We start from the raw sequence: 22498 nt of genomic DNA, 5'->3' as shown, positions 1-22498 counted from the left end.
GAAAAAAGCCTTACTATACTATGTCATTTTTTAAAGAAAAAAGCCTTACTATACTATGTCGAGTTTGAAGAGTAAAAGCCTTACTATACTATGTCGTTTTTTTAAGAAAAAAGCCTTACTATACTATGTCGTTTTTTTAAAGAAAAAAGCCTTACTATACTATGTCGTTTTTTAAAGAAAAAAGCCTTACTATACTATGTCGTTTTTTAAAGAAAAAAGCCTTACTATACTATGTCGTTTTTGAAGAGAAAAAGCCTTACTATACTATGTCGTTTTTTTTAAGAAAAAAGCCTTACTATACGATGTCGTTTTTTAAGAAAAAAGCCTTACTATACTATGTCGTTTTTTTAAGAAAAAAGCCTCACTATACTATGTTGTTTTTTTAAGAAAAAAGCCTTACTATACTATGTCGTTTTTTTTAGATAAAAAGCCTTACTGTACTATGTCGTTTTTGAAGATAAAAAGCCTTACTATACTATGTCGTTTTTGAAGAGAAAAAGCCTTACTATACTATGTCGTTTTTTAAAGAAAAAAAGCCTTACTATACTATGTCGTTTTTTAAAGAAAAAAAGCCTTACTATACTATGTCGTTTTTTAAAGAAAAAAAGCCTTACTATACTATGTCGTTTTTTAAGAAAAAAGCCTTACTATACTATGTCGTTTTTTAAGAAAAAAGCCTTACTATACTATGTCGTTTTTTAAGAAAAAAGCCTTACTATACTTAGCCTCTCTCTCATTCACAATCTTCACCTACATATTTTTTTAGGTTGTACAAATGTGTTACTTTGAAGGGAATATTTTAAGAAAAATCATGGCACGTGGTATTTTGAGATATACTGCATGAATCGATAACTGGATTACACATTCCTAAATGGTGTTTGGCTAATTAAAATTAGTTTTTTTAAAGTTTTAATGCAAGATACGTTGTTTTTCCTTGAATGTCGGCAAAATAATTTTTGTTTAGCGTTTTATCTGTTTATCTTTTTGCTATTTTGAAATAAATGACCGTATCAGCTGCATTATCATGCGTTATGGCGTTCTGACGCTAATCATTGAAATGACGGCGACTCAAGTTGTTGTTAATGTTGATTCAAGGCAAAAACAACTCTCCTATCTCTGTGACTCAAGCACCCAAATAATCAATCCAACCAAACAAGTCCAACCCTGACCTTAAACCTACGCTTTAAAATGACTCAACCTGTTTTCTGTCAACACAATGACGAATCAATCCAAATTCCGCTCAATTCATTCGAAATAAATTCCTGTTTATGTTCTCCCAGCTTACAAAAACACATGCAAACAATGCAGACAATATTTAACATACCGACCGTATTTTCCGCACCATAAGATGCACCTTCAGAGAACGAATCTTGAGATGTATTTCAGATAATAAAGCGCACTGGATTATAAGACGCAGTAGTTGAAGTAGTAGGGGATTGTGTCACACATCCACTAAATGGAGAGAGCCATAAACAATTCATATTTTCAAACATTATTCCTTGAGAGCCATACTTAGAATTTAAAAGTAAAAAATACATGAAAATGTGAGCATTTATTATTCATTTCAGCACTTTGAAAGTCAAAAAAGTCTGAATTCTTTTGAAAACATGATTTCACTGTTGGCAATCAATGAGTATCAATGAGAGGATGCATGCAGAAGAGTCTAATGAAAAAAAATTATGATTTTAAAAAGGCGCTAGATATTTCACACAGGTTCGCGAAGAGCCATATACACCCATCAAAAGAGCCACATATGGCTGCGGAGCCCATATACACCCATCAAAAGAGCCACATATGGCTCCCAAGACATATACACCCATCAAAAGAGCCACATATGGCTCCCAAGCCATACACACCCATCAAAAGAGCCACATATGGGTCCCGAGCCAAATACACCTATTAAAAAGAGCCACATATGGCTCCCAAGCCATACACACCCATCAAAAGAGCCACATATGGCTCCCGAGACATATACACCCATCAGAAGAGCCACATACGGCTCCCGAGCCATATACACCCATCAAAAGAGCCATATACACCCATCAAAAGAGCCACATACGGCTCCCGAGCAATATACACCCATCAAAAGAGCTATATAAACCCATCAAAAGAGCCACATATGGCTCCCGAGCCATAGTTTCCTTACCCCTGAACAAGACGAAGCTGTGCTAAAGAGAATTTCATACAAAAATGAACCAATCTTATTTTTATATAGCACACTGCCATTTTTTGAGGAAATTCAAGTTTTTTTTAGTTCACCTTATAGTGCGCAAAATACGGTACATTTGTCCTGCGATTGGCTATGAAAAAGTACAATGTGTGTCTGGTGTGACTCCACCAATTGCACTGATTTGATTTGGTCTTTCCCGAAATGGGTGAAAGGTCTTTGCGACTGGAATTTACGCTTTTCCTCCGCCTCAGCTCACACCAGATGTGTTGCAATCCCTCCTCCCTCTTCTTTTGGATGACCCCCACCACCCTTCCCACTTTTTCAGCCCCCCCTTTATGTTCCTTCCCAACTCCTTGTCGGCATGTCCAGAACTCATATCTTCACGGGTTCGCCTTCAAGGATGGACCGCACTCTACTACTCTTAACCCTCGTCTGGGCCTTGACCGGATCCGTCACCCCCCAGACAACTTCAGGTACGCTCACTTGTGTCCATTTCATCAAAACAGAATATTCTGATACTGTACTTTCTTCATTTTTGGTACAATTTGTCTTCTTTTGTTGGATCATGTTCTGGATTTCTTGTTGCCATGTGAGTCCATGTGTGTTTTGGTTGAAAAAAAGGGATTTCACGTGTCGAGTATACACACACATGTACACTTTGGTATTTACAGTACGGTACAGTAAGTCCACTTGGCCATTTCCTGCCCAGTTTTGCTTTGGCGTGTTAGTCAGAATAAGGATTTACTTTGTGATGAAAGCAGGAAAAGTTGATGGGAATGAAAAGGGATTTTTTTGCAGGAAGCGCTAAAATCCAGTAAAAGCTGTGATCTGCTTTCTTGGATATTTGCAAAAATATTAAAGTCAACACCATCTGTTCACCTAAGCTTGTATGGAGTACCCACACACACAACAATTTATTTATTTTTAATCCCTCCATGATGATTTCCATATGAATTAAGGTGTGCAAACCTTTATATTAAAAGGGATTATTATTTACATTATTTTTTTGGCCTTAGTTTAGTTCAAATCAGTTTTTTTTTAAATTAGGAATGCTAAAAGACAACGTTACTGTTTCTTTGTCTTAGCTTTATATTAAATAACTTCTTAAAAAATAACAAAGGCAAAACAAAAAAAATACTACTTATTTTTCTTTAAAAAATACTACCTATTTTTCTTCCAAAAAATACTACCTATTTTTCTTCCAAAAAAATACTACCTATTTTTCTTCCAAAAAAATACTACCTATTTTTCTTCCAAAAAATACTACCTATTTTTCTTCAAAAAAAATACTACCTATTTTTCTTTTAAAAAAATCTAAATTCAAAAAGCTACAAAACACAATTTTGAATAAAAAGCAAAAAATAAATTTAAATTTCTGAACCAATCCTCACAAAGGTCACGAGGGGTGCTGGAGCCTATCCCAACTAACGGGCAATAAAGGTGCTTATTTCATTCATACAGTAAAAATTATTCCACCAAAAACCTACCAGCTCCGCCCACTTTACCTCAAATTTCTATGAATATAGCCCACTAACCATCACAAATTCGACAATACTTACAACATTAGTTACCATACACAGTATCCCACCCAAGAAAACCATCATGTGGCCCCCAACAGACAACCATGACCCCTCTCACCACCCTAAACTAGCGCCTTAAAAAGCAATCTGGGTGGCAAAGGTCTTTCCGGCCCACCCACTCTCCCACCACAAAGGGCAAGGCATTTTTACGACGTCCTACAGGTGTTTGCTGTTTTTTTACGAGGGTATCCAATGAAAACAAAGGGCCAAATGCTCCTCCATGTGTCTTAACAGAGCCGTGTCCAAAGAGGCTGGTGGGGGAAGAGAGAAAGAGGACATGTCTCCGTCCTTGTAAACCTGACCAAACCTGCAAAGGACAACGGCAATGTCTTTGCGACGGGCAGTGTGGGCTCAGCTGTGTAACTCCAGGTATCCATTTTTATTTTTTTTTTTTTTTTTTTGGTGTCCTTATTCGCCATGGTGTTTACTCACAGCTGTGTCAACACGCTTGAGGACGCTTTGTATCCGAATGGAGGTGTGAAAAAAGACTGGCGAAGAACTATCGAGATATTGTACGAGGCGTTAAAGACGATTTCACACGTGGCATAAAAACAACTAAAAAATGTTGCTCATAATCAACGTTGTAGATACGAGACATTTACACTTGGGAGCTTCCGAAAAGATGCTATTTTGGAAGATTACTATACAGTACTATATCATTCACACTTGAAACAAATAGACTATCCCCCCTGCCCCCATGTGGTTTTTGTAGATTTTTTTGGTTGGCGTGTGAATTGGTTTTTGAGGGGGTCATTTTTAAGAAGAATAGCCTCACTATACTATGTTGTTTTTTTTGCGTGGAAAAATACTTACTACACAATGTCGTTTTTTAATGAAAAAAATGTGAATCGACATGCACGGCTAATTTTGTGATTTTTGTTTGTTTGCCGTGTGTGAATTGGTTTTTGAGGGGGTCATATTTAAGAAGAAAAGCCTTACCATGTTGTTTTTTGCGAAAAAAAAAAGACTTACCATACAATGTCGTTTTTTAATGAAAAAATTGTGAATCGACATGGACGGCTAATTTTGTGATTTTTTTGTTTGGCGTGTGTGAATTGGTTTTTGAGGGGGTGATTTTTGAGAGGAAAAGCCTTACTATACTATGTTGTCTTTTTGCGTAAAAAAATACATACTATATATATACAATGTCGTTTTTTAATGAAAAAATTGTGAATCGACACGGACGGCCAATTTTGTGAATTTTTTTTGTTTGGCGTGTGTGAATTAGTTTTTGAGGGTTGTTTTTAGTGGGTGATTGGAGTTTTTTTTTGATGTATGGGTTTTTTGGGGGGAATTTAGAGAATGTTTGAGAGAGTTGTGCGGGTGATTATTTTTGAGGGGAGGGAATGTGAGTGGGATTTGATTTTGAAGTGAAAATGAGTGGGTTTTTTGGCATGGGAGTGTTTGCGCGCTACATTTATAAGTGTAATTATTGTGATCATTAGTGTTTGTTGTGTGGGGAAAGAGGCTTGTGTGATACTTTTTTGCTGTGAATGGTCTTTTTGGGGGAGTTTTTGAGGGAACATTGCTCAGAGAGATCATTTATGTTCTCTTTGGGGGTATTTTTCATTTGTTTTCTCTGGCTTTGCCCTGCAGCTCATACATGCCCGTGGCCTTTGACCCCCAGAGAAGACGCGGTGGCTCGTCTCCTTCACCCCACCCATTCTTTTTCGGCCCTTTTGGAAGTGCGATGCAAAGCGGGTTTGACGTTACCCAGCGGCCTGGATGTGGTCATTCGCCGTTGTCAGGGCGACCGGCAGTGGAGTGGAGATGAGCCCGTATGCACAGGTGGGTCAAGAATCCATATTTGAGGTACCGTATTTTCACGACTATAAGGTGCACCGCATTATAAGGCGCACCCTCAATGAATGACATTTTTTCCATATATAAGGCGCAGTGTATTATAAGGCGCACTGTATTATAAGGTGGACTGTATTATAAGGCACACTGTCTATTTTGGAGAAAATGTAAGACTTCTAAGTGCGCCTTATAGTCGTGAAAATATGGTGATTGCTATTGACTTCCAGGTATGAAGCACTCACTACACAGTCACCTCTAGAGCCAGCCATTGTTTTGGATTTTTTTTGTATAAAATCTTGCAGTGGGGGAGGAGCTATATGATGGAAGATGTTGTAAACTAAAATGGCATCTGCATATTTAACAGTATTGTTTCAGTTCAGGCGTTTGTGTTTTTTTAATATCCGACAGTGGTGGTTTTCGGTTTTTGGTTTGCAGTATTTTTCCCATATATAAATTTAAGACTTTTAAGTGCGCCTTATAGTCGTGAAAATACGGTATATTAAACTCAAAGAACCAAATTCACAGGTTTTTTTGATAGTTTGGCTCAACTTGTGACTTATATTATGTCTTTATATTTTTTTCAATCTGACCACCAACAGCTGTTTTTTTAGGCGATACCTATCCAAAAAAACTATTTTCTCTTTTGTTTTATTTTTATTTAGTTATTTGTTTTTATTTTACCATCATATTTTAATGTATAACATTTGCTCTAGGTTTTTCATAATTAACCCGCAAAAATGCAACATATACTCTAGTACTACTCATATATTTTTTCCCATCTAGTGTGCGTTTTTTGACTAGTGCGACTTATACTCAGGTACGATTTACAATCTGAAAAAAAATAGTGTAAAATGAAATAATAATACCTGAGGTAAATTGAGTTTCTTCAAAACGACCCTGCACAACAAGTCCAAAAGGTTGAAGGCTTCTCTTTTTCAGCTGTTGAGAGACAAAATAGAGACATGATCAACTATGAAGGCCAATGTGTTTGTCTGGCCTGCTCGTTACCATAGCAACCGCCGCACAATAGTTTGCAGTCGGCCTTGCACATTTATTATAAACACAAACTTGCACAACCCCATATTGATTCCAATAGTCCAAGTCGCATTTTACAACAAAACCCCCCAAAAAATTAACCTAAAAAGTGCCCAAACCGGGATTCAAACCCAGAACACCAAACACCGAGACAGCCCTACCAACCACTTCTCAAATAAACCTTCTCCAAAAATACAAACACAAAAAACACACTTACTCACAACATAAACAGCTGGAAATAATTTACACTTATGTCTCTCGTTAGCCTGCCAGTTTCATTTACCCAAAAAAAACAACAACAAAAAAGCAAGGCTTTTAAAAAGGACCCAATGCATTAAAAACACACACATTTGGGAAATCTTTTCCAGGCACGGGAAGGCCGTGAAATGTGAAATGAGGATAGCATTGTTGGGTTGTGTGTGCTGCTGAGAGCTGGCCAGAAGGTAGGTGGGTTTTTAAAAGTGTGAGAGCACTGCTTTTGCAAAGCGCTTGTGTGTGTTTGTGTGTATATATGTGTGTATATGTGTGTGTGTCGATGTGTGTGTGTGGACTCTCCTTCATGCCTATTGAGAGGCTGTGGGCGGCCGATCACTGTCAAAATGGCACAGAGAGATGCCAGTGTGTGTATTGTATTTGTGGAGAGGGGTACATTTTTTTTCTTCCTCTCTCCGTGTGCGTGGGCAGTCCATCGCTGTACATGGAGTCAAAGGCAAGAGAGAGAGAGAGAGAGAGAGAGAGAGGGGAAGAGAGGAAGAGAGAGAGAGAGGGAAAAAGATGTGTTGGTCATGGTGCTTGAGGCCTTTTTCTTCCTCTCATCTTCTTCTTCTCTCATCCTCTTCTATGCTAGATGCCTCTGATCAGGGGGGCTGGCTCCATAACGGTAGTCAACATTGATGCTGAGGTCAAGGGTTTTTATGGTTTTTTTGGGAGAAAATATTTACTGATGGAGGAGGAATGGAGTACATATACTTTGTTAGTGAATTGGGATTTTTGGAGGGGATTTGAACATGATGTTTTCTTTATTTTATGTTCAATGGAATTAGAATTAAAAATGATGTGTAAAGACATATTTGGGATTTGCTAGATTAGCATGGGTCTTATTGGTGATATCTATTTAAAATGACCTTACGCTATTAAATAAGCCACAAGGGGGAGAAAGAATAGCATTTGTGCGAAAAAAAGCCTTACTATACTATGTTGTTTTTTTATGCGAAAAATAGCCTTACCATACTATGTCGTTTTTAAAGAAATAATGCCTTACTATACTATGTCGTTTTTGAAAGAAATAATGTCTACTTTACTATGTCGTTTTTAAAAGAAAAAGCCTTACTACACTATGTCGTTTTTGAAAGAAATAATGTCTACTTTACTATGTCGTTTTTAAAGAAATATTGCCTTACTATACTATGTAATTTTTAAAGAAATAATGCCTTACTATACTATGTCGTCATTTTTTTAAAGAAAAAGCCTTACTACACTATGTAATTTTTCAAAGAAAAAGCCTTACTACACTATGTCGATTTTTACAGAAATAATGCCTTACTATACTATGTCGTTTTTTAGCGTGAATAGTTCTTTGTGGCTGTCCACGGATTCAGAATCTCCCCTGCTTGGTATATAAACTCCAGCACCCCCCTGCTACCCTAACACGGATAAAACAGTTCAAAAAAATGACTAAATAAAAGAAAACAAATCTGTAACCATTTCCCATTGTTCTGCCGAAATACCTCCTGTCGTCGAGCAGAAATAGCAACATAGCGACGACTTTTTCCACCTTTGACTACGTATATAGCGTCCTTTGCTCCCAGTTGCTATACAGTATAATCTAGCTTGAAACATAACAGCCGATGATCCACCTGCTTTGTGCATTTGCAACGTGTGGGAGGCAAACAGCAGTCAACTGAGCTCCAGGCTCTCATCCATAGCCAACCCACCCTCACCCATAGGTGCCTTTACATTCTCACCGCGAAAAAAGACCAAAAACGAGCCCACCCTGAGGCCAGCCCGCCGTTTGATGGCGCTCCCCAGCACCCCCAGCTCTCCCAGATATTTTTACTTGCACTCTAAACTTTTCCAGGAGCCAACAACTCGAACGGTTATACAATGAAGAAGGTGCTCTAACGCGTTTAATACGAGTATGACGATGACAGGGGCTGGAATAGAACGAGACCCTCCATTAAAGTGCGACCGCTCACCTCGCTCCTTCAAGTGCTTCAATCTCGTCCATTTTGAAAGGCATGCAAGTGTTTTAGAAATAAAGACGGGACTTTTTTTTTTTTTGCGGTACAAAAGTGGTTATATTGTGAACCAATGACACAAAACAATGGCGAAAAGAACCTTTCCATGACTAAAAAATGGAGATGTTTTACACATTAAGCACTAGAAAATGGAAAAATAATATTATATATCCAACTGCTCAACTGTTATGACCATCATCAAAATATACCGTAAAAATGAGATGTGGGTTTTGGTCAAAAAATGGTATATCATTTGTAAACCCCTCGAAAAAATATGTTGTTTTAACATGAGAAATGCACTCAATGGGTACGATGGCCGGACCATTTTAGATATAATATTTAGATTATTTTTTTTTTTTTATAAATGGTTTAAAAGAACTGGATTAAAATCCCTGAATTCAGTTTTTTTATAGATCTAAAACAATGTTTAATTCAGCTTTTTTTGATATATTTTTAGATTTTACAAAATGATTTTTGAACTAAAAACTGAAAAAAATGATTAAAAAATTAGAATTATTGATTTAAAATAATGGAAAATATGGAAATTTAATATACATCTATACTCTTCATTTTAATTTGATCCTAAAACAGAAAGTCAGCACTCATGATTTACTTTCCCGGGCCACACAAAATGATGCGGCGGGCCAGATTTGGCCCCCGGGCCGCCACTTTGACACCGATGTCTTAAATAGTATCAAATTTCCAATTTATAAAAATTAGCAGATTTTTTTTACTTAGTTGTTGCGCAGGTTTGGTGAAGACAAGTAAAAATAAAAACCCTATTATTTTTTTACTCTTAACCAAACCAGCACAACCAAGTAAAAAAATTGCAATTTTTCCATTACAAGAATGGCTTTTAAAGGAGAATGAATTTTTTCTTCAGACAATAATCGAAATGCATTTTTTCTCTCAGAAACCGCACAACCCGAACCCAGCGCGTCCCCCCCGAGATGCCCCCTCCCCCAGGAGGTGACGAGCACCTTTACCATCGAGGGTTCTGCCACCGTGGGGACAGCCATCCGCTACAGTTGCTTGTCAGGGTAAGTGAAGGAGGAGGATGGATAGATGGATGGATGGATGCCTGCCTGGGGGGGCTGGGGGGATTGGGGAGGCGGGTGGGTGGGTGGGTCGTGAGCATGTGTAGGCCGCTCGCTGCATACGAACCTGAAGTGGTACGGAGGTGGATGTGGAGGAAGTGACAGAGCGTGAAGAAAGAGAAAGAGGGATGTGAGGGGGTTGACGGCTGTGTGAATGGCAGATCGGAGGCCCTGTGGCACCTGTGTCAAACTGACGGCCCGGGGGCCAGATCTGGCCCGCCGCATCAATTTGTGTGGTCCGGGAAAGTAAATCATGGGTGCCGACTTTCTGTTTTAGGATTAAATTAAAATGAAGAGTATAGATGTATATTCAATTTCCTGATTTTCACCCTTTTAAATCAATAATTGTCATTTTTTAGTCAATTTGTTTGTTTTTTTTTAGTTCAAAAATCATTTTGTAAAATCTAGAAATATATTCAAAAAATGCTAAAATAAATTTTGTTTTAAAGCTATAAAAAACTGAATATTCAGGGCTTTTAATCCAGATCTTTTAATCAATTTATTTAAAAAAATATCTAAATATTATATCTAATATAGTCTGACACCGTTGTTTAAGGATTAAATTCAAAATCATTTTCTGACACCAGCACATTTTCATAAATAAACAAGTAATCATTTAAAAAAAATCCTAGTTAGTTTGGGGTACTTACCATAAATTTGGATCATTTCTTGTTGATTTAGGGTGAATTTCCAGGGCTTTCTCCTATGTTGGTCACTTTCTGCAGTTTTTTGGTCATTTCCAAGTGACTTATTTATGGTCTTTGGGACATTTTAGGTTCCTTGTTCACTCATTGGCTCCCATAGACGACGGCTTTTTGACTGCAGAGGGAAAAACAACAAATAATTATGAATAAAAAATTGAGCAAAAGTGCAATAATCTGCATAATCCATAAAAAAAACACAAAAAAAGCATTTCATTCTGTATTTAAAGTACAAGCGACCCACTAGGGTGGTCCGATCCAGCCCCCGGGCCTTATGTTTGACACCAGTGGCCACCAGAGCCCATTGAGTAAGTCCCTTTGACGTACAAACGATTGGTCACTCGTCGTGGATAAACCCACTGACCAATTTTAGGCTTCATTGAGATAAACAGGTCACGATGACAGACTGGCGATTGAATGGACTCCCTTTCTCGCTGAATCATTGGCGGCAAAAAAAAAAAAAAGTGGAGTTGCCAGCCAGACGGAAATGGAATCGTTCACACTTTTGTGTGTGGGGGGTAAAAAAAAAATGGCGTCCGTACAGTAACATGCCACTCATGAGCCATCTGTCCGTCGGTTTTTTATTGCACAGGGCCGAGGTCGTGGGAAACGCGGAGAATTTCTGCATGGAGAATCAAAGTTGGCAGTATTCACACCCTGTTTGTAAAAGTAAGTTTGGTTGTCTTTATGTTCAAAAATTTAGGAAATTGTTGTTATTTTTTAATCATAATTGAATATGTTGGCCGTAAAATTTCCGCCTGGTCGAAAGAATGAGTTCATCTGATGGTGTTTTACTGCTCTCTAGTGGCGTGATGTCAGACTGCTCATGATTAACTGCATGACATTCCATCAAGTGGTGGCGTCCAATCATATTTGGAAATTGAAATTTGGATGATCATTCGTTGCCAACCTAGCATTGAAAATGGATTGGACGTATATTCTGCAATGATAAAAGTAATAATAGTTATAAACGAAAATGTCCCAAAAAAACATTAAATTATTTACAAACAAATATAAAAAAGTAATTATATAAAATAAAATAAAAATATGGCCTTAACTTATTTTGAATATTCTATTTCTATATTTCGTTTTTACTTTTTAATGTAATGTATTCCCCAACACTTTTAATTCATGACCTTTTATTTTATTGCAAAAAGTAATCGGCATTCAGCCAAAAATAATTTTTACTTTGACTTTTTGAACAAAAATCTGAAACCCAACCAAAAGTTTACTAAAAAAGAGCAAATTTCACCCAAAAAGACGTTTTAAGTTATTTTTGGCACTCTATTCAAAGTTCACAAATATCACGTAAAATCAAAAACGATGTTAAAAAAAAACACAATTTTTGCAAAAAATACACAATTCTACCAGCCACATATTCTTTATCCTCTTCAAAACCAACTCTTACTTCCGAACAGTTACTACAACTAACATCTGCATTCTACTGCCCCCTGTTGTCCAAATCACCCACACCAACAACCCATGATTTTTCAAAATAATTAGCAAACATCCAAATTGATTTCGCAAGAATGACAAAGTACAATATGACTCTAATATCTTGCCGCAGAAGTGTATTGCAAACCTCCTAGCGAGGTAGCACACGGCTACGTGGTGGCCGTCCAAAAGACCGAATACGAAGTTGGCTTTGACATCCACTACCTCTGCAAGAAAAACTTTCGCCTGGATGGACCTCAGAAAGTCACGTGCTTGGCTAACGGTAGCTGGAGTGCGGCACCCCCCAAGTGCAGGGGTAAGTCACATTCCCCGTCTGGTCACATGACCACCCTCACAGTCAGAAAATTTGCTACCAAAACAACAAGTATTCTTTTAGATGTCTACATAACTATCAAGCAGAATACAAGTACCCTGCTTATCCTAAGGGGTGCTGGAGCTTATCCCAGCCAACCATGGGCACCAGGGGAAGGGCTCCTTGAATGGGTGGTCAGCCAATCACAGGGCACGATGAGATGGGGGACCATTCATACTTATTTTGGGGCAATACAGAGAGTAATAAACATGAGTATTTTTTTTCTAGCTCGCTGTCTCGTCCCTGCCGCGAGGAGCCGCGTGATGATTGGCGGCGTCAAACGTTGGCCTTTTGACATCACCGACACCATGGTCCCCCACGGAGAAAACGTCACCTTCTTCTGCAAGCACCCCGGCGAGCACTGTGGCTTCGGCGTGGCACGGACGTGCTTTGACGGCGAGCTCCGGCCGCCAGCTTGCTACCTCGGTACCCCTAACCCACGCCTCTATTTTGCCCGTTTTCGTCATTTTGACCCGCTTTTGTTTCATTTTCAGAACCGACTTGGCTGCAGTTTCAACTCTTCCCGCACCGGCTGGTTTCCGAGATCGAAACATGCGCCGCTAACGGCGAGTTAGAAACCTTCTGAAACGGTCATGAAATCCACCATGGCTTGGATTTGGGTTTGATACCAATCTTGCTAGCATTCCTTTCCTCCGTTTTTATTCAAAAAGGTGATTGATCAGGCATGAATAGACAAAAAAACTACGAAATAGGGTCACATCTATTAAAAAAAAGAAAAAAAATCTTCACTGCTGAGTCCAAGTAGCAAGAGTGACTTCTGGTTACAATAATCAGCGTGAATTTTCACATTTTGATGAACTTAATAAAAAGATTTTAAAGAAAACTACAAAAAAAATTCACAGAAAAACACAATGCAGTGAAACCACGAAAGTTGAACCGCGAAATAGTGAGGGATTACTGTATATCGCAAACAGTGCTTTAAAATGCAGGTAAGCAGTGAAGTTCCTACATTTTATTGTAAATAAATATATATTTTTGTGCTACACACATTGGACACCTCATTAGAAGCACCTGTGAGATGCTAACAAAAAATTCAGAAAGGTCAAAAGATTTTTTTTCTCCCAAAAAACGGGAAAAGGAGGATTAATTTGGATCAAAGATGGATGAACTAATTAAGGGTTTATTAATCTTTTTAAATCTGACCAACAAATTGAAAAGTGATCTCTAAATTTCTAACAATGGAGCAAATCAAGAGTGATATTGAACAAAATAGCTTTTTTAAACACAAAACTGTAGTTTTTTTCGGGGAATTCAGAGCCTGGCCATTTTTGAGAAAACAATTTTATCAAGTGATTCACCATATTCAGACCTCCATTTTCAAGGAAAATCATACAACTTTGTGCTTACCTGATAAAGTGTCCACTTATCTACATTTGACATTAGCTGACCATGTGATCTGCTTTTACTTTTCTCATCCTGACGCGTCAAGTCTTAAGGCTTGTAAGTTTTATCTTTTTTTTTTTGTATTGATTGAAGTGATTTTAAATAAAGTCTACATTAAATTTCATAAATTTCAACACCAGACTCTTCTTCAGAAAGGACATGCATGCTACGCTAGCCAGTTGAACATTGTAAATTGCCTCAAGGTATGAATACAAGCGTGGATGGTTATCGGTCTCCTCGTACCCTGCAAATGGCTGACGACCAATCCAAAACGTCCACGATTGGCTGGGATTGTCTCCAAACAACCCTTGTGAAGATGAGCCCAATGTTAAAATTAATTAATATTAAATGCAATACAGTATGCTCCTTTGCAAATAAATAAAATTAAAAAAGAATAAGGACATTTAGGGGGTTGTCAAAGTGGCGGCCCGGGGGCCAAATCTGGCCCGCCGCATAATTTTGTTTGGACCGGGAAAGTAAATCATGAATGCTGACTTTCTGTTTTAGGATTAAATTAAAATGAAGAGTATAGATGCATATTAAAGTTCCTGATTTACCCCCTTTTAAATCAATAATTGTAATGTTTAAATATTTTTTTAGTGTTTTAGTTAAAAATTCATTTTGTAAAATCTAAAAATACATATAAAAAGCTAAAATAAACATTGTTTTAGATCTATAAAAAACTGAACATTCAGGGCTTTTAATCCAGTTCTTATAATCCATTTATTTTAAAAAAAAATCTAAATAATATACCTAAAACCGTCCGACCCACATAAAATCAAGTTGACGTTAAAGCGGCCCATGAACCAACCCGAAATGATGATTTATCCAAATCTAAATTCAACAATATCTACTTAACAATGAATCAACTATCAAACCACTGCCAAAGATTTCCCCGTACGATTAATCGCATCAAGAGGAATCCTCCATCCGCATGTCATCAGACTTGATTTGTACGTCTCCATCCTCTTCCAGCGGGCTGCAGGTTCCACCGCAGCCGCCATGCCTAATAGGCTGAAGTCGGCCGTTGCTCGGACCCGGTAGGCTGTTCCACCATAGCAACTCCCCCTGACCCCTCCCTTCCTTCCCTTCCTCCGTCCCTCACCGAGCCCCAGCCAGCCAGCCATCCAGCCAGCCAGCCATCCAGCATCCCCCTGCAGCCTGGACACGGCTCCGACATATTTGGTCCTCCGGAAGCGTGCACGACTCGGGTAAGCACGGTGGCTGCCTATGGGTGGAGCTCACGTTTCATTTCCATTTTCTTTTTTTTTCTTTCTCGGGGAGCATTACACCCCTTCTATACCCCCCTAAAAAATGCATCTTCCGAGCAACGTCCCGCCGTCGTCGTCGTCGACAACCGCCGGGAGGAGCTGAGCTCGGTGTGGGCGGCCGTAAAGTTTGTCTCGCTCTCGGACCCTCGGCTTCTAAAATGGCTGGCTGGAGGTTCGAGGAAGAAGCTGCTGCGGCGTTATCGGTTCCGACACACCGTTGTAAATATGACAACCCTCTTCCTTGTGCATGCTTCTCGGCTAAGACGACGTGCTGGCGACGTCGCGGGTTCGAATGCCCCCACACGTCGTGGCTCACTGACAGCTCGCACCCAGGACTCTGCATAATGGCGTCCTGCTGTTCGACTATTCGTCCCGTTTCGTCTCGCCTTCTCCTTTTTTTCCTTTTCCCCAAACGGGAAGGCTTTTATTCTAATCATATCACTAACCCTGCGTTTGTGTTTCTACATGAGGAAGTGGGAGAGACAATGTGTTGCGGATACAACCCCACGCGAGCCCTTTAAGATTTTTTTCCTTTTTAAAATTGTGTTTCATAATTTATCAGCGTGTCAGTGAACGTCACATTTGATAGGGGGCTGTGTAGGTTTGTGAGGTCACGTGACAGGCTCATTAGTATCTCGCTCCCTTAACTTGACCCACATACAAGGGTCCTCGCTTTACGACGCGACGTAACTTGAATCTGCAACTCACAATTTTACATAAATCATATACAGTTAGTATTTGTTTTAGACTGCTATTGATGGGGCTAGGCGTCCAATCCATTTGAAGTAGGAGGGTTGGCTGCCAACCTCCCACTTCAAAGGGATTGGACGCCCACTAGGGATAATCTGTAATGATAAACTGATTTTTTTTAATTTTATGGACTGCTCTAAAATGAAGTGGGAGGGTTGTCCATTCACTGCCATCCTCCCAGTTCATACAGATTGGACGCCGACGAGTGTACTGCTTTGTCACGTACTCTTACACCGCACTGTAGATTATCATAATTTAAGATTCTGCAGTTATTCTGTCATAATTGCAATAAATATTCTCATGAAATGTACTTCTCGATCATAAATATGAAGTAAAATCATTAAAAAATGTGGCTACTGAGCAAAATTTACTAGATTATGATATACTGTATTTTTACCCTGCTGTACATTACTGCAGTATTTCTTGATTAATATGTGAATAGCAGAAAAAACTATTGAAACAGTTCTAGACTAGTCAAATAATGTACTAGTTCTGTACGATGATCACAAAATATGCTTTGGTATAAACATTTGCAACTTTTGGATGAAAAATTATACAACAATTATGACAGCCATTCACTTACTCATGTTAGCATAGCACAGATTACCATAACTGATCAACAAAGCGAAACCAAAACCAATTTGTCATATTGTCCACCTCCCTGGTCAGACGTAAATATTCTTTAAGGACAGTCCAGAAAACACAAAGCTCAACACAGCAACAACGTAAACCGATTCTCTACATTTCTATCGATATTGTTACATTTCTGGATCTTTTGTGGAGTTTGACTGTTGGTTAAAATAATGTCTGTCAACATAAAACTGCAAGAAGCAAGGCTTTTTCACGCAACGGTTTACCGTTGGTCTTAACGCAGCTGTTGTTTTTACGATGTTAAGCTTTGTTTCCATGGTAATTGGTTTTCTTTTGGACCTACCAAGCGTTCTTCTTTATGGGCATAATGTGGAAAAAAAACGTCAAATATTGTATGTTGCGGACATTGTAACCTAGTGACTACCTGTATTATATAACAAATAGGACACAACAAACTAGCACATTCTATCTTAGAATCCTCTTAAACTAAGGAATTCCCTTTTTTTAAACAAAACATAAGCACCCTACCCCTAAACTCAAGTTTATTTTCATATTATTTTACACAATTGACCCACTAACATGTTATCTTCTTCAATTCAAGATGTCTAAATGGGTATGAACCAAAATGGATGTTCAGCTGGCTACAGTCCTGTCAGGAGGCAGCCCAGAGATCCAAAATGGCAGCCAATGCGACCCACTGAGCGACGAACCGAAAAGGGACCGGCAGGGAGCTGTTTCCGAAACTACCATTGCAGGTAGCCTCCGGTTACTTCCCATCAACCAGGATGCCGTTTCAATCAACAGGACAAAGCCAGAGGTGGGCGGGACTTGTGAGTTCGCCACCCAAGAAAAGAGCGAAAAAACTCACGGGTCAAGGCAGCCAATCAGAATCCAAATTATGGTTTCCCCTCTGTGCCAAACACCCAGCGCTAGCCCCACCAAAGACCCATATTTTGTTAGCGCGCAAAAAACAAACCAAATATCTATCGTTGAGACCAATGACCAGAAAATGGCGCTCACGGCAAAAACACGGGAGGATGTTTCAGACGCCGAGACCGTAGAAGCAACCCATGAATCCAACAAACTGAAATTGCCAGATCTGGAAATAAAGCAAGAACATTTAGAGAAACCAATGGAGAACTCTCTCAAGGATTTGGTCTGGACTGGAGAGCAAACCGAACCACTAGACTTGAGTCTCCCCAAGAACAGAGAAAACCGTGACCACAGACACGGCCGACTTCTCGACACATGTGACAACTTGCTAATTATGGAAGTGGACGAATACGAAGGCGAGGGTGACCGGGACGTGGTGGAGGAGGACGAAGAAACCCTGCCCTTCTTTTACCCCACTTCTGTCTTCCAGGACCTTCTCCTCATAGACGACCAAGGCATCCCTTATACACTCAGCTCTGATGGACTCAGAGTGCCGCAAGTGGACATCACCACCTCTGTGACTGAAGGTTCTTCTCCGGAATCTCCGGAACCCAGTCAAAATTTGGCTATCGTACCTTGCAGCACCCTTAATCCACCAGACTCATCCGAGTCGCCGTCCACGACTCAACAGGTTGACGAGGTCTTGAGTGGAAACCCCTCCGATGTCTCTGGATTAACCGTCCCCAATCAAACCATTCAGATCCTTACCATGCCATCTTCCAGTGCACCCATCCTTCTCCCTTCAACCCCTCTGAGTCTTTCCGTCACCCCCACCACCACCACCAGTTCTTCTGCCCCCATCTTCCTCTTCCTCTCTTCCGGTGACTCCACCTCTACCCCCTTTGCTATCTTAGACCCTTCCACTGGCCAACTTTCCCAGATCTCCCTTCCTCTGACATCCAGTACTACATTGCCTCAACCCGTCTTGGGTTTGGGCCTCAACAACTCCCCTGTGATCCTATCCGGCACCCCCGGCAGCACCCTTACCTCGAACCTTCCTACTACTTCACTCATTCCTTCTCAAGTGGACTCGCCGGTCGGAAACGAAGCCATACCTGCCGAGCAGGTCTCAATCGAGAGCGATAAGCCATCGTCTTTAAGAGCGGCCGCTGCTACTTTGACGTTAGAACCCTCAGTCGCCCCATCGCCGGATCCCCTAGTGGACCCCGAGCGCTTACCCCTGGACGACCATATGTACTTCTCCAGCTTAGCAGCTCCTCCTCCCTCGCCGCCTACATTGGAGGGCTTGGACCCGTCGGACCCGTTGCTTGACAAGGAGTCACCCGACGACCCGGAGGCCCGGCGGGTACTCTACTGCCAGCTGTGCCCGCGGATCTTTTTTTACCTCTCTGACTTGGAACGCCATGCCATCACGCACTCGCAGAAGAAGCCTCACGTTTGCTTGCAGTGCAACAAAGCCTTCAAGCGATCCAGCCATTTGCAGGTTAGTGCAGAGCAAACATTGTCTTTTTGTAATAATGTGTGGACATTGGAACTGTTCCCCTGACCCTCTTGGGTCAATTCCAGAATTGGGGGACATTTTTAGATCTCACACTTGTTTTAGATCATCTATTCTCCAAATACTAATCCATAACAAGTTGGTCATCTGCTTGCAAAACTATACTAAAACTAATTGAAACCATCAATAAGCAAGTATTGGACAGAAAGCCAAAATGCACCACTCTTGGCTATTAAAAAACACAAACCCCTGAACTGGAACAATAATGTTAAATTTCCAGATGCCACCTTAGTTTACAAAATCTTCCATCATTTAGCTCCTCCCCCACTGCAAGATTTTGTACCAAAAAATTCCAATACATCAACAAGGGCTGTCTCTAGAGGTGACTGTAGTTCCCTTCAAAAATAGTACATTCAAAAACACAAACCCCTGAACTGGAACAATACTGTTAAATATCCAGATACCACCTTAGTTTATAAAATCTTCCAACACATAGCTCCTCCTCCACTGCAAGATTTTGTACCAAAAAATTCCAACACATCAACAAGGGCTGGCCCTAGAGGTGACTGTGTAGTTCCCTTAAAAACTACATTAAGACAAAGCACCTTCTCTGTCCATGATTAAGACTAACAACTGGAAAAATCAACCATTACAATATTGCTAGCTAAAGAAGCTAACTTTTATCATACATATGTGCAACTCTTGTTACTTGTAATACTGTTGCAACCATTGTAAACAACTCCCTGACAAAAAAAATCATGTTGTGAAAATGTTACTAATTTATATCTTATTTTCTCATTCCTCATTTGGCTCCTCCCCCACAGAGGCACAAGCACATCCACACGGGTCAAAGAAACTTTGTGTGTCCCATCTGCTCCAAACGCTTCAGGGAAGCCGGCGAGCTCCAGCGCCACCAACGGGTTCACACGGGCGAAAAACCCTACCAGTGCCAACTCTGCCACACGCGCTTCGCCGAGCGCAACACACTACGGCGCCACACCAAACGCAAACACCCCTTCCACCAAGTGGCCGTGGAAATGCTTAACGAGCGAGGAGGGGGCGGAGCCGGCGGCATTCGTCAGGGAGAAGAACCCGCCGAATGGTACAGCTCCGCCGTGGCCAATCTGGGAAACTCCGATTCCGAAACGGAGACTTAAAAAAAATGGCAGACGTCTAAAAATGGGAGCACTTGCAATATTTATTTTAAGAAATTATTTATTTATACAAATGCGATATTCCCGTTACGTTTTGAATGACCACACGCTGCCCCCTTTGGCCGATTTTGAAATTGCATTCCCACACAATCAATGACGAGACCTTTAAGTGCTTAAAAATAACTTCAACGATTCTCAGCGTCTTCTTGTTTTAAACGAGGAGGGCTGCACTACTTGGTAGTGAAATCTAGATTTCTTAACAGAAACACTGTGAGTCATTTGCACTTATTTTATTTAGCACAATATTCACGTTTTTACCTAAAGAATATAAAAAAACAAGGCTTTCTATGTTTTTCATTGCCTGTTGATGTATTTAATGCATATCCTCCATGACCAAATTATTATTCCATCACATACAGTATATATATAAAGTTATATCAATTCACATATTGCTTATTTGTGGATTATATTCAATGGTTTTAATTAAATTTTGACTACTAACCACCAAGTGTTTGCTTTTTTCCTCCCACGTGTTCCACAATATTATTAACGTATCATTTCCATTGATGGCCATTAGAAAAATGGATTGGTCGCCTATCATTGTCAATTTTAGAGAGTAGGTCAAAGAACAAGTAAATCTCCTAAAATAACCATTCTTCCAAAAGACAAGCTTCCGAATAATACAAACAGCTGCATTACTTTAGCCAAAAAATGGTTAGCTTCATGCTCACTCGTAACTCCCGCATGTTCCAAAATATTAAGATTGATGGCGATTTGACAAATTGATTGGTCCCCCATCTTTGTCAATTTTAGCGAGTAGGTCAAAGAACAAGTACATCTCCTAAAAATAACCATTCTTCCCAAAAACGAGCATCCGAATATTTCAAACAGCCGCATAACTTTAGCCAAAAAAAAAATTGATAGCTTCATGCTAACTCGGAATGGGAAATGCCATACGTGGGCTAGCATCATGTGGCGGTATTATAACACTGGCAGAGAAACAGGCCACAATTAGACAAAATATTGAAAAATAAACATAGGTTTATATTCTTTATCTTCTGCCAAGAATGACTACACAGTACAGACTACATTCCAGACTAATTTACAGTAATTGAAAGTCTTTCTATGCTTCCATCTGCATAATTAGATTATAATGACCCCCATTGGCAAAATCCCACTCAGATAGGTTTTAGAAAAAGAATTCGAAGTTCTCTTGTTTTTTTTGTTCTCACGATCCATTCAATTTGGGAGGGCTCTTAAATGCAGCAGAGCTCTGAATAGTTATTAAAATATTTTATTTTTATTGCCGAATAGCTCCACTTGGTCCTCATGGCTGTCCCACTGAGAAAAAGACATTAAGCTTTGCTTTATTATACTTTGGCAGATAGACTTTATAGCGGGTCAGGAGGAAAAAGCTAATGTGTGTGTGTGTGTGGTTAGCGCAAAGATTAGCTCACATTGTGTGTTCTGAAAATTGTAGGTTTAATTGCCTCTGTTTGTGGGTTCAGTTAATCGTAGCATCATGTTTTTATTATACTTGTGAGCCATCCAACAACTTCATTCAGATAATGAATGCTAGGAATTCTACACCACTGCATAGAAGAATCCAATAACTGCAAATGATTGATTTTAAGCTCACGGTAAACACAACAATAATGAGACGAGCATTATTTTTAATAGTCCTTCCTGTGATGTCACTGGAATGATAATTAAATGATATACTGCCACACACACATACACGTAGAAAATACTGTATTGTAGTAGAGTTATTGTTTTAACAATAAAGGTAGTAAAGCACAAAATAAGGTTTTAATCATGTGTATGTATCACAGCTGAATGAATCTCATTTTGCCAATTAGAAAACAAACAAACATAATATTAGTTTTTAGGATGTGTAAAAATGTCAAAAAAACTAAAAATATAACACATTTCCATGACAACGGTAGGATAGTATTTGTAAATTTTACGAAAAATTTAAATATCAGATTCATTTAGGAAGTAAGTTTGTGATTTGAATATATAGATTTGCCATTTTTCCCTTTAATTAAGCTTTGATTATGTAAAACAAAGGTATATATAAAAGGTGTTTTTAATCGATTTTGCGATGTATCGCGATATTACACTGCACAAATCTCAACTTGATTCAAAATACCTTGGAATCGATCTTTACAAGTGTGTATATATGCTGGAAATAAACAATATGTTGCTGTAGTTCCACTTACGTCCACTAGTAGGCAGAGTTTAGCACCTGTGCACTAACAGCTAGTAATCAGACGCAAGATGACACTGTTTCCCCAGCATAGAGTCCTTAATTTCGTATTTCGTTCATATTTAGAATCCCGGATTTAAACAGATTTAGACTAAAGTTGGTTTGCATTAAAAACTGAGAAAACTATACAATGAAGGCCATATGCAAAATACACAAAATCAGTCGCATTAGTGTTACTCCAAAGCTTTTGGTGCATCACCATGTATTCAGCTATGTGCATCATTGCAAATATAACGTTTG

General features: G+C 39.4%; 3 protein-coding genes across 4 annotated transcripts in view; 2 read left to right on the top strand and 1 right to left on the bottom strand.

The window, feature by feature from the left end:
• Positions 1-22498, bottom strand: part of LOC144199488 (uncharacterized) — an 80872-nt gene that overhangs the window by 24970 nt on the left and 33404 nt on the right. Inside the window, exons 5-6 of the mRNA XM_077721154.1 lie at positions 10570-10738; positions 6417-6489 (exon numbers count right to left, since the gene is read on the bottom strand). Coding sequence (XP_077577280.1) covers positions 6417-6489; positions 10570-10572 — 76 coding nt within the window. The 5' untranslated portion in view covers positions 10573-10738. The remainder of the gene's footprint in view (positions 1-6416; positions 6490-10569; positions 10739-22498) is intronic.
• On the top strand, positions 2460-13965 carry ntd5 (ntl-dependent gene 5). Its single transcript, XM_077721152.1, has 7 exons — positions 2460-2643; positions 3985-4119; positions 5347-5538; positions 9736-9862; positions 11213-11289; positions 12188-12370; positions 12656-13965. Exons 1-7 carry the CDS (start codon positions 2532-2534, stop codon positions 13000-13002), a joined length of 1173 nt encoding a protein of 390 aa, XP_077577278.1. The 5' UTR covers positions 2460-2531; the 3' UTR covers positions 13003-13965.
• LOC144199484 (uncharacterized) lies at positions 14825-20490 on the top strand. Of its 2 annotated transcripts, none has more exons than XM_077721151.1 (3): positions 14825-15321; positions 17045-18820; positions 19660-20490. In XM_077721151.1, the coding sequence occupies exons 2-3, from the start codon at positions 17069-17071 to the stop codon at positions 19990-19992; spliced, it is 2085 nt and encodes a 694-aa protein (XP_077577277.1). In that variant the 5' UTR covers positions 14825-15321; positions 17045-17068; the 3' UTR covers positions 19993-20490. The 2 variants fall into 2 exon arrangements, with proteins under 2 accessions (XP_077577277.1, XP_077577276.1); XM_077721150.1 differs by having other exon boundaries at positions 14826-15042.

This window comes from Stigmatopora nigra, chromosome 7, assembly GCF_051989575.1.
Source record: "Stigmatopora nigra isolate UIUO_SnigA chromosome 7, RoL_Snig_1.1, whole genome shotgun sequence".
In the NCBI taxonomy this organism is placed as follows: Eukaryota; Metazoa; Chordata; class Actinopteri; order Syngnathiformes; family Syngnathidae; genus Stigmatopora; species Stigmatopora nigra.
Note: the sequence above shows the minus strand (reverse complement) of the source record. Positions and strands in the feature narration are given on the sequence as shown.

What these genes read in the sequence shown, in the direction of transcription:
- ntd5 (XM_077721152.1), top strand. Translation starts at nt 2,532, where the DNA reads ATGTCCAGAACTCATATCTTCACGGGTTCGCCTTCAAGGATGGACCGC. An exon ending in CGCTACAGTTGCTTGTCAGG is followed by an intron (nt 9,863 to 11,212) that starts GTAAGTGAAGGA and finishes TTTATTGCACAG; the next exon opens with GGCCGAGGTCGTGGGAAACG. An exon ending in TTCACACCCTGTTTGTAAAA is followed by an intron (nt 11,290 to 12,187) that starts GTAAGTTTGGTT and finishes ATCTTGCCGCAG; the next exon opens with AAGTGTATTGCAAACCTCCT.
- LOC144199484 (XM_077721151.1), top strand. Translation starts at nt 17,069, where the DNA reads ATGGATGTTCAGCTGGCTACAGTCCTGTCAGGAGGCAGCCCAGAGATC. An exon ending in AGCGATCCAGCCATTTGCAG is followed by an intron (nt 18,821 to 19,659) that starts GTTAGTGCAGAG and finishes CCTCCCCCACAG; the next exon opens with AGGCACAAGCACATCCACAC.